At 36.9% G+C, this 12,833-nt stretch overlaps 1 protein-coding gene across 1 annotated transcript in view; it reads right to left on the bottom strand.

Moving 5' to 3' along the window:
* Positions 1 to 5,309: 5,309 nt before the first annotated feature.
* HAS2 (hyaluronan synthase 2) overlaps positions 5,310 to 12,833 on the bottom strand; it is a 28,301-nt gene continuing 20,777 nt past the window's right edge. The window contains exons 3-4 of the mRNA XM_067711382.1: positions 8,900 to 9,001; positions 5,310 to 6,965 (exon numbers count right to left, since the gene is read on the bottom strand). Of these exons, the coding sequence (XP_067567483.1) occupies positions 6,036 to 6,965; positions 8,900 to 9,001 (1,032 nt within the window). The 3' untranslated portion in view covers positions 5,310 to 6,035. The remainder of the gene's footprint in view (positions 6,966 to 8,899; positions 9,002 to 12,833) is intronic.

Genomic DNA, 12,833 nt, shown 5'->3' with positions numbered 1-12,833 from the left:
ATGCCCACAGGAGAGTAAGAGCGTGGTTTGCTGGAGAAACTCAAAGAATTCCTTTAAGGCAAGCAAAATTTATTATTTTTGAAATCCCAGCAAAGTCTGGCACATAATCACACTCAAAATCTGTTTGTTGAATGAATGCCTTAACTTAGTAGACAATGCCAAGGTAACTCTCTTTCTGGCGATAGAGGTATCAGCCCACTGCCCAAATCAAAAAGAAAGTGGAATCCTCACATCACAAAGCTATTCCTGTAAGCAAACTGCAAAGAATGCCACAGATTTTCTTTAAAGAAAATTAATTACTTGAGTCCATCCTTTATTCCTTGTCTTTTATGTATTCATTTGCTTATTCACCAAATTGCTAGTCACTAAGGAGGATTCAAAAATGATGAAAATATGTGTCACCTTCAGAAACCTTTTGGTCTACCAGGATATTAGGATGTGCACTGATATTCATAACACAAGGCAGAAGAAAAAGCCTGGACTGCATGACAGAGATAAAATGAAATATGAGAGTGAGGGGGAGCAAGAAATCCCTTTAAGTTGAGGCATTTGGGGAAGAAGATGGTAGTAAACTTATGCCTTGAATGAATAATATAGAAGAATTTTGACAAATAGATATGGGGAGGGAAAAAGCCATTTCAGGTTGAGAGTAAAATGCAAACAAAGATAAAGGACAAAGTGTGTGCAAGAGGGAGCAAAAAATCTAGTTTAGTTAGACAGCAAAAATAGGAAGATGAAGGCTTGCAAGAGAGGATATAAGTAGATAATCATCAACCCTGAATCTTTTTTTTTTTTTTTTTTGGCTGCGTTGGGTCTTCATTGCTGCACGTGGGCTTTCTCTAGTTGTGGAGAGCGGGGGCTACTCATCATTGAGATGCTCAGGCTTCTCACTGCGGTGGCTTCTCTTGTTGTGGAGCACGGGCTCTAGACACGCATGCTCCAGTAGTTGTGGCACGTGGGCTCAGTAGTTGTGGCTCATGGGCTCTAGAGCACAGGCTCAGTAGTTGTGGCACACGGGCTCAGTACTTGTGGTTAGTGGGCTCTAGAGCACAGGCCCAGTAGTTGTGGTGCAGGGGCTTAGTTGCTCTGTGGCATGTGGGATCTTCCCAGACCAGGGCTCGACCCTGTGTCCCCTGCATTGCTAGGCGGACTCCTAGCCACTGCGCCACCAGGAAAGTCCCTGAGTCTTTCTTAAACATTTAATGCTTTTATCTTGTTGACACTGAGATTAAGTTAAACCTTTGTATTCAGAGTTAGACCTTAGAAGGATAATTTTGACAGAAATGTAGAGAATCCATTGGATGAAACTGAAGTGGGGGAAAATGAAGGATTTAGGAAGTGTTTTTAACAGTTCAGGTAGGAAATACAGAACATCTTAACCAATGTGAGAGATGAATTTGAGGGACAAGGCAGAGGTGGAATCAAATGGTCGTAGTGACCTGCTGGTTACAGGGGGTGTAAAAGAAGGCAAAGATAGTATTGGGGCAACTGGAAGGTTGTGATGCTATTCATTAACTGACGATGTGAAACGAGAGGCAGATTTGGAGGAAATATGATGAGAGTAGCCAAGGAAGTGACTGGAAGAACAATACCAGTTTATTATAAGCACACTTGAACCAAATCATGTTATAACCATAATGTTTGTGTGGGATATTCAAATCCAAAACACCATAAAGTAGTTCAGTTTACAACAATGGTAGCACCCTATTCAAAAATACCTGCATGCACTACGATCTTTCAAATTTAAACATCACATTCTAGTGTTCCTCCCAGTTGGATTATTGTCTTCCATGACCCATCGTGAAATTTACTTTCTGTAGTTAAATCTCAACTCTTACTTAATACACAGCCTATACCTTAATTAAACTTGTCAATTCTGCTTTAAAATCACATATCAGAATCACACCTCTATTGTCCATATTAATTCCCATGATTCTTTTCATCTAAAAGTCCCTAGTTCCCACCCAACTTTGCACATCTTTAAGAATCACCTCAATACCATGCTATCTCGAAGCCTACCTTTACAGAACTAATTGTACATTTCATTCCTTCTTTTTTTATACCCACTATTTACACTCCTATTATTTCATTTTGTGTCAAAAGCTCATATAATTATATCACTCTTGCACAATTATAAGCTTTTGGGGTATAGAGAAAATGTACACCTGTTGATAATGACAGGTGTTCAGTAAACTTAATTAAAACCAGATATCTACCAACATACATATATGATAATAAAAGTAGAAAAGTTCAATAGGAAAATACAAATTTTTGAATTGAGTCATCATAGAAATTATACTTAGTCTAAGGGAAACAATATAAAATACTAGATTAAAGCAGCACTTCTCAAACTTGAATATGAGTAAGTTTTGGGGATCTTCCTAAAGACAGATTCCAGGGCCTAGCTTGAAATTTTGATTCAATGGGTCTGGGGTGGGGTCACAAAGTTACACTTATAAAAATTCCCAGGTTATGCTGATGATTTCGAAAGAGGAAGACGTTTGAATAGCGCTAGTTTAAAGGGTCAGTCTGACATCAGAATGCCTGGACTTAAATTCCACCACCACAATTCACTAGCTTTATGATTTTACGCCTCTCATTTAATTTTATCAGTGAGAACTATTCATAAAATAGTTGACCCATAGAATGTGTTTCTGGCAGTGCCTGACACATGGCACGTGCTCAAAAATTAGGTGTCGGTGTGAGAATTCAGTGGTACAAAGAAGTCAACAGATTCCTAAAGACCAGAGTGGTTAAACTGTGGCCTGCAGTCCAGATCCGGCTCACCACCTATTTTGGTAATGCTAGTAAACTAAGAATAGTTTTAAATTTTTTAAATGATTGAAAAGTACCAAAAGAAAAATATTTTCTAACACGTGGAAATTATACAAGATTCAATTTTAGTGTCCATTAAATAATGTTATTGGAATACAGCCACACAAATTTGTATACATATTGCCTATGGATGCAGAGTTAAGTAGTCACATGACAGACCATATGGCCAGGAAAGCCTGCATTGTATACTATCTGGCTCTTTACCTTAAAAGGTTGACAACCTCTAATATAGCACCAAGTGACTTTTATCAGTAAATTACTGGGACTAGAACCATCACTATTTTGGTGTCTAGAGTGGCAATAATGGTCAATGGCTATAGTGTTCTGTTCTTAACGTAACTGTACCGAGGTAATAAAGGATTCTTAGGAACCGAACAATAAAAAGGATTGGGAAACAAGATGAATTTGAGGGATAAGTAGTAAAATGAATTAATTACCACTAAAGCTCCTCAAACCAGGAAATGCTATTAGATGCCCCAACCCACTTTTTAAAGAAAGCAATATTTATTGTCCTTTTCTGATTATAAAAGCAATACATGATTACGGTACTTGGAAAATACAAAAATGTATACAGAATATAAATCGGTCATATTCCCAAGAGTAGAGATAACCACGTTTAAACATTTTTGTTTTTACAAAATTGGGATGTTAACTGTACAAAATGGTTATATATTTTTAATGTAACATTTCTCCAACAACTTCATATTCTGAGAACATTATGTTTAATGGGTAATAATATTGCATTGTTTGGAAATGCCATAATTCATTTATTTATTTCCCTCATCATTAAATCTTATTTTAAGTTTTTGTTATTATTTGTAAATAATGCTATAACAAACTTGCCTACGACGTCTCTGAAAAATTGGTGATTTTTTTCCCACTATGACAGATTACTATAGTAAAGCAATTTTAGCCTAAATTTGGGCTGTTTTCAGGGAAGGAGAAGAAAGAGAAGATTAAAGAAAGACAAGGGTTGTGTTAATTGGGACTCTCTCTCTCTCTCTCTCTCTCTCTCTCTCATTTTTCCAGATTTCCAACTATACCAACTTTGGAGATTTCTACCTCCTGATTAGTAACATTAAACGACTTCCATTATCTTTGACCAACAATGTTTATTTTTCTGTATACCCCATTCTTAAATCCATACCCTGACAATCAAAATAAAACATTTTGTTTCGTTTTGTTTGAATTCCCGCTTCCCTTAGAAAAAAAGGCAATAATCTTATCAAAAATATTTTATTTACAAAAAAATTCAATTATACTATACATCCTATACTGGAAATACATTGAATAATTGCTAAAATAAATACAGGCAATTAATTCAATCTTTTATAAGAATGAGAGAATTTGACATTTGAATGTTATCAAAGCTTAACTTAGAACATAAATAGTTAAAAAGGCAAACTCAAGTTTTAGTTTCATTTAATGGCATGGTCTGTTTGTTTTCCACAAGCTCCCCAATCAGTGAGAGTCTAAGTTGTAGAACGTTATATACTTTTTTGTGCTCTGAAGGTAGAATGTGCAGGTTTTTTCTTAGACAGGATGGATGAAATATAGAAGTCTACATAAAAAGGAAGCAGAAAGGCAGGAAGCACATGGTTGAACACTTCACATTTCTGCTTCATCACAATACTTTTTTTCTGCAACTCTTCATGTGTTCAATTGTTTTTAACACAGGTCTACACAGCACCAGCTACAAGGCAAGATGGGTCATGTCAAAAGTCAAACTGGATAACTGAGGCCCCGGAGTAGGTAAATTAACCAGGCCGAGGGTCCATCAATTTTTTTTATGTGCCAATTCTTTATACAACTATTAAACCTTGATATCATGTCTACTATGTAAACACATTTATTTAGGTCAAGAACAGAAGAGATGAAGCAATTATCTGTATAATTCAGAAAAAATCTTCCCTAGAAAGTTAAAGAGTACACATGGAGCTTGATTTGGCCAATTTTGAACCTATATGCTTTATCTTTATTATAATTTATCCCACTCACCCGTATAAACCTCATACTAACATGTAAAGTGAACTGACAATCTGGGAAAAAAAAGGTAGGTAAAGTATGTTCAACATATAGACAGGATCCAGTGAATACAGGTCACAGAACAAAATGATGAACTGCAGTGTATTTGTCCAAATTATACCGTCAATTTTTCCCACTTTCCTTTTTACTTAGCCTGGGAAAACACTGTGAGAATCTCCAAAAACAATCTTTGATAGCCAGATTTTGTCCACTGCTGGATGCCTAGTATTTTCTTTTGAGAACTGGCATTCCCTTTTTTTTCAATCTGATGAAAAAATTGCACTTTTCTACCCCTTTGGCCTTGATTTTCAATGACTTCTTTTTTGTACACACAAGTATGAATTTCTACTCCCGAAGTGTGACAGGTATATTGGCCTTTTCTAAAAGAAATGAAAAAAAGTTAAAATATTGAGAGTTTAAATACTTTTTCACAGAAATAAACTATTCAATTTTAAAGGTAGAGAGAGAGAGAGAAACATTTTATTCTTTCTATCATGAACATCATCAGTCAACCAAGCTTCACATTTTGGGTAAAAATTTTTTAAGTATGAATTGTTTCAGAACCTATTTTATTAAAAAAAAAAAAAAAAGGAAGAACAGGTGTATTTTGGCAGAGAAGTAAAATATAAAATATGCAAAATTTGTTTTAAAATTGGCATACAAAATTTTAAAACACAGTACAATTATATAAAAATACAGCACAGCCAACGGCCTGTAAATTTCCTTTGGCATTTCATTTGGTAGAGTTAAACAGAAAAACCTTTCTAAAAAAAAATTAGCTATCAACACAGTACATAAGTTAGATTGTATATGTTGAAAGAACTTTTCCTTGAGTTTCCAAAATCCTTTTCTTACATGATAACCCACATAAAGCATGACTAGTGAGGTATATAGGGCAAAACACTTAGGCAGATGTACAATAAGGAAAAAGTGCATAATCAAAGAATTCTTCCCATTTTCATAGAAATATCAGGTTAAATCTGAGTTCTTCTTGATGTATCATTTTACTTTGGCAGAATTAAAATAAACCCATACAAATGTCTTTGTTCAAGTCCCAGCAGCAGTGATATGTCTCCTTTGGTGGCATTATCTGATGCCACAATACCGCACAGTCTCTAGAGGAACTAAGGTTTTGTGTGTGTCTGCATCTGTAACTGCAAACATCAAACGTAAGATCATACGTCAAGCACCATGTCATACTGTTGTCCCTTCTTCCGCCTGCCACATTTATTGATGAGAACCACATACAGTGTCAAAAGCATGACCCAATAGCATGCATACAGCAACGTTCCAACAATTAAAACTGTCTGTTTGGATTCTGAGAATGGCTTTTTAGATTCCTTATAAATGGTGAAAATCACACCACCCAGGAGGATTGTAAACCAAACTGATACTGGAATGAGTCCTATGAAATTAACAACAATGGTTTTCCTTCCAGATGTGCCCCACCCAGCTTTGTTTATCGTTGCAATTGCAAACATCTTGGCAGGAAGTAAACTTGACATGTATAACACTGAGTAGAGGGACATGAAGACCATGACGATATTTCCTCTAAGGCAGCTGGCAAAAGATGATTTTATGAGACCCACTAACTGGACAGTTAACAAGAAGAGGAGGATGTTCCAAATTTTACCCCTGTAGAAAAGCTGGATTACTGTGGCAATGAGAAAGAAAGGGAAGAACCCAGTGATGACTGCTTCATAGGTCATCCACAAGTGATGTTTATGAAACCACATGGCATTGTACAGCCACTCTCGGAAGTAGGACTTGCTCCAACGGGTCTGCTGGTTTAACCATCTGAGATATTCTATAGGTGTTTCAGTAAGGCACTTGGATCGAGCTGTGTATTTTGTTGCATAGCCCAGACTCAGCACTCGGTTCGTTAGATGCCTGTCATCTCCAAAACTACATTGGCTGCCCATAAATTCTTGATTGTACCAGTCTTCCACAAATTCATGCAATAAGGAATTTCTGTACATTCCCAGAGGTCCACTAATGCACTGGACACATCCAAAATAAGACTGACAGGCCCTTTCTATGTTAAAAGCCATCCAGTATCTCACACTGCTTAGGAAAGATATCCAGGAATCATACTTGTTTAAAATCTGCAAGAAAAATAAAAGTAAAAATAATTAAATAAAGGTAAGCCCCAGCTAAAAATTCCAGCAAAATCTGCACCATTGTGAGGTTACTACCTAGAGTAATGTTTGTTGTTTTTGATGTTGTTTTTTAATAAATTTATTTATTTATTTATGGCTGCATTGGGTCTTCGTTGCTGTGCGTGGGTTCTCATTGCGGTGGCTTCTGTTGTTGCGGAGCACGGGCTCTAGGCACACAGGCTTCAGTAGCTGTGGTTCGAAGGGTCTAGGGCACAGGCTCAGTAGTTGTGGTGCACAGGCTTAGTTGCTCCATGGAATGTGGGATCTTCCCGGACCAGGGATCGAACCCGTGTCTCCTGCATTGGCAGGTGGATTCTTAACCACTGCGCCACCAGGGAAGCCCATGTTTGTTTTTTTTATCCTTCTATTTAGCCTCTTTCCTTTTTTTAACACAATTTTACATTATTTTCTTTGATTCTATATACTATATTAATTTGATAAGTTGGGTGTATGTGTTGGGACTTCTTGACAATAATTTTTTTCTACTCCATCACTCTCTGTTCTCTTTTGTTATGTGTTTTGTTTCTTTTTCTTGTTATGTTATAAAATTGAGATTTTTTTCGGCTTTGGTTCTCAGCCCTTAAATTATTCTCCCACTGGCAGTCCAGTGGTTAAAGATTTCGCCTTCCAATGCAGGTTGCGGGGGGGGTCCATCCCTGGTCGGGGAGCTGGGATCCCACCCACACGCCTCACGGCCAAAAAACCAAAGACATAAAACAGAAGCAATATTGCAGCAAATTCAAAAGAGACTTTAAAAAAATGGTCCACATCAAAAAATCTTTAAAAAAAAATTATTCTCCCACTTCCTTACTATCTAATATTTGAAAGTTTTTAAGTCCTATGCTCTTCTCTTTTCAACTCATCCAACTCTATTATTCTCCTTCCTCCCCAGTTTTAGCAATGCCAGTGATAAAAGGGTTTGCTCTGGCTTCACCCCAGATCTGGAATCCTGAAATAATGCTCTACACAAAGGCTATTAAAATTATTAGTTTTGGGGGGCAATATTTCTTAATTCTCTCCTCTGTCTCAATTTTATTCAGTTTTCATCTGGGTTTTACATGCTTCCTTTTTATCACCAGGGTATTTCTTTGTCCATCTAGTGCACTTTCTTTGCCTTCACTATTACCATGCATGTAAATATGGGTTATACAGCAACACAATACCTACATTTAAAGTCAAAATTCCACGTGCTTCTCACATCTTTGGCTAAAATCTAGTGCACTTTTGCAAAGAGCTCACTTTAATCTTCATATATTTTCACATATTTGTTTTCCCATTCCATAAATTTCAAATCACCTTCATTAATATTTGTTTCACTTATTGTTTCTCCATTGATAGCAAATAATGGGAAATAAATAATAATTGGAAAACTCACTTAATTGTTCCTTTGACTTTCTCTCTAGTGTAAATTTGAGACGCTGTTTCTCTTTTTTTTCCTTTGTATTCCAATTTGGATTTTTGACCAACCATATATTGTTCAGCTTTTAAATACATAGTTATATGACATAGACTCCATCTCCTGCCATACCTCCATTTCTTAACCCTTGTACTAAATGAATTCCAACATCATTTTACCAGAACATTAAGTTGTGGCTCAAGAAGATATGGCAGAAATTATTACACATTTACATTATAGTTTATATAACTTATCAGCCACTACATACTTGTGTTATAACCCAGGATTAAGCAAAGCAATCATAAGTTACTTCAATTTAGACAGCAGAAGAGGTATAAAGTGGGTCCAAGGAACATTCTAGTATGTCTCTGGCACCAAAAACAATATCTGGCACAGATTTGGGTGTATAATAAACGTATGTTCAAAGAATCAGTGAGTGAGGGTACTACTAAAAGTGACTCATGCAAAAAGTGAGCTCATGTACCTGGACATCTCCCCCGACACCTCCAACCATGGGATCTTCTTCTAAAACTTTTACCATCTCCACAGATGAGGCAGGGTCAAGCATGGTGTCTGAATCACAAACCTGCAAAGAAGAAAGTAAGAAATAAGTTCAAGAAAAGAAGATGATGAGCGTACTCCGTGTAGTCAAAAGTGGGCATATATATTATGCCTTCAGCCTATCATCACAAGGCCTCAATAAGCGAGTAACACAGGGATGAGAGTTTGCTACATGATGGCCAACACAAAGAACCTGCAAACTCAATATTTAAGCTAATGACATGGCTGGATAGAACAGCTAAAGTGATGACCTAGGCATGTCATGTAGGGTGACCAGTTTTGCCTGGTTTGCCATGGATGTACGCAATTTTGGCAATGAAAGTCTCATGTCCCAGGTAACATCCTAGATTTCCAGGACTTGGAAAACATCTTGGGTTGGTCACCATAGATATCTCTTTTTTTAAAAAAATTGCCTTCCATAAGGCTTTTAGATATCTTATCCCTCAGGTCTGAATGATGATAGGAAACTCCTATGACAGTATTGAAAAAAAGGCATGTTTAACAGTGATTATTTTTCTCTATTTTAATATGGTGATTAAGACAGGAAAGCAGTTCTACTAAGGCTGGTTGTATAGTTAATTCTGAAGCAAGATGTCCATTTGACCTGGGCTTAGCAGATGACATTCCATTAGAAAGGAAACTAGCCTGATGGTCAGTCCACCTTTTTATTTTAGAGTATCAAGTATTCGTCTAGCTCTTTGTATACAGAAGTAGATGTCAAATTATCTTAAGCTTTTCTAGAAGTGCCAATTATTATTCTTAAAAACAAACTTTATACAGGACGAAAAAACAATTTTGAAACCAAACCAACTACAACTTCAAGAAAATTATTAGGATTTGTCTATACCCATTAGCCGCTCCCAGAAATTTCTACTGGAGGCCAAAGGTACAGGGTTATAAATAGTACTTTTCTTCCCAAGCTGATTTATGAACTTATTGAATGAAACAGAAAAATAAAGGAGAGGAGAAACCAAAATATGACATGTATACTCATAAAGCTGATATGGAGAATAGGGCTTATATCAATGGAGTAGCAGACTTTGTAACTATGTTCCCCAGAATTAGACTGATGTACCAATTCCAAATAGCATCTAAGTGGGACTAGTCTCCTCCTCAAGACAGTTAATGCCCCTTCGAAAGGGATGGCAGATGCCTGCTCCTTCATGGCGGCTCACTTCTAGAAGAAAGGGGGAAGAAGGAGCTAGGCTACCCCTTACTCCTCCCGTACTCACCAATCAGATTAAGTCACTTCTCTTAGGGAGATATTAGGTACGTTACACCTGTGGATGGAGCTTCTTCCACATGATCAAAGAAAATCAAAAGTAGGAAAAGAGCTGTCACCTCTCTATTCCTGGTTGATATTAATAAAATAGTATCCTTTTCTGGAAAATGCAGCCAGGCCCAAGTAGACATAAAGTGATGAAAATTGACATGTAATGAACCAGTTTCACATCCCCATCTAAGCAATAAATGATATGATTGGCAGAGACGGGAGTGTTATCTACAATTCCACTGTTTTTCTATGTAGTCTGGCTACATTTATGAATTTAATCAAGATTTAGTCTCTTTATTTATATAAAAAGCAAGTATTTGTGCAGTTCTCAGAGCTGCTTCATAAAAATAGTACGGATTTGATATACCAGTTTTGAATGAAAATAATATTTAGAAGCATGAACTCTGAGTTAAAGGGGATTTTATATGTCGGAGGAGTCCCTCACATACATAGCTAGGAAGTCTCAACATTTAAAAAAGAGTGCCTATCTTAATTTTATTAATAGTTTTTTTTCTGAAAAACATTAATATATATTAATAAAGAATGTTGGTGAAAAGAGCAATTCAAATGCATTATTGTAACATGACTTAAGGAGTATATAGGGTATCCAATTATTAAAAGTGAAATCATCACCTCTCTGGACTCAACTAATTATAACAATTTTAAAGTTAATTTCTGAGTTTTGTATATTACTTTACCTATTTAGAAACAGGCATTTTCTAAATAACCTACTGTCCCATTTTTTTGGAGGGGGCATTCTATTTTGGTCTGCATGGTCTTACTTATTTTAGAGGAAAAAAATAGACAGCAGCTAGGCATTAGTATTCCATTAAAAAAATAGGATTTTTCTAATACTTCAGTTTATACTCAAGGGTCCCAAGCCTCAGAAACCGAAGCAAATTCCTCCAATAGCGATATTTTGCTCTCTCATGCCTTGTCTGTCACTGTTTGGTATACGGCTATAAGCCTGGCAGGCCAGTAACTAGGGTAGTAGAAAGTGAAGGCATAATTTCAAAGCCACCTTTCCACCTCTCAGCATCCAGAGTTTATGGCCACACCCACCTCTATTGACTCAAGCTGGGAAAGGTAAAACCAGAAAGCTAAAATAAGACTAAAAACAACAGGAAGGGGGCAACCTAGAATTAATGTTCAAGTAACTCCGCCTGCTTGTAAGATAAGCAAGCCAAGGGAACTGCCTCTGTGAAATGACTAAACTTGAACCAAACTTCTGAGGTTCTGCATATCTAAATTGGCCCTGCCCCTCCCAGTTTCCAACAGCAAAGTGCCAGAAGTTCTCAGAGAGAGATTGTTCACATGGTGAGTTTAACTGTCAGAAGGGAAAGCTCTCAGAAATCTCCTGGGAGGGGTTTGTTATAGTGGGATCAAAGAGTTTTCTAAAGAAGTTCAATTTCTGGATGTTCTTTGGTGATAGAATGCCAACTAGAAAACCACCGTCGATGACAGTCTGTGAAAGCATGTATGTTCATGGATATAACAGTATTAATTTGTTTGTGTGTAAAGGGTATAACTCTAGCCCTTCTTAAAATCAGTCTAGTAAAAACAGGATTTCTAGCTGTCTCCTCACCAATTAATGAGAAGTGTGCGATTTCACGAATGTTGGCTGTTTAGCTCTGGGCTAGAAACTGTGGGAGAAATACACCAGTTCACAAGGAGCTTAACCTCACACTGGGAAAAACCACAGGACTGATTTGCACACAGGAAACAACTGGAGAACAAATCAAAATGTCTTTCTGTCCACGCTGAATGTATCACTGTAATTTGTTTAAACTACATGATCGCCAGTCATAAGATTTCTCACTAGGAGATATGGAAATGAGGCAAAGTCACCAAATTTTGACTAAAATGAGTGGAAAATGTCAAGACAAGAAGACGTTATTGGGAGGAACCAGCCACCTCAGTCTTAACCACAGAATCATCGGCTAAATTGCTTAAGACCATGGCTCCCTGTCCTTCACTGTTCTAGCCAAGAGACAGTGCCGCCGCTTTCTCCGTATCTAAAACAGGAGTTGGCGAACTAAGGTCTACGGACGAGTCTGCCTTCCCACCAATTTCTATATGGCCTGGGGGTTAAAAATAGCTTTTACCTTTTTAAATAGCTGAAAAAAAATTGAAAAATAATTTTTTGTGATACATGGAAATTATATGAAATTCAAATTTCAGTGGCCATAAATAGAGTTTTATTGGAACCCAGTCATGCACATTCAGTTTCATATTATCTATGGCTGCTTTCACACTAAAACAGCAAAGTTGAATAGCTGCAACACAGACCATATAGCCCGCAAAGCTTAATGGTTTCTATCAGGCCTTTTACAAGCAAGTATGCCAACCCTGAGCCTAAAAGAATTGGTTGGGGAGCCGGGGGTGGGTCTCTTTCATAAAAAAACAAAGAACAAACTAAAAGAACAAGTTGAGATAAAGTATGTTCTAAGTCCCCATTTAACTCTACTAGAGGTTTTTACGATTGCCTCTATCTCCTATTCTTATAATAGGCCAAGATTTGACTATTACAACAAATCAAGAGGCTTACTACTTTTATGACCTTGAACAAACTGTTACCATCATC

This window comes from Pseudorca crassidens, chromosome 17, assembly GCF_039906515.1.
Source record: "Pseudorca crassidens isolate mPseCra1 chromosome 17, mPseCra1.hap1, whole genome shotgun sequence".
NCBI lineage: Eukaryota > Metazoa > Chordata > Mammalia > Artiodactyla > Delphinidae > Pseudorca > Pseudorca crassidens.
This window is presented reverse-complemented; position numbering and strand designations above follow the sequence as displayed.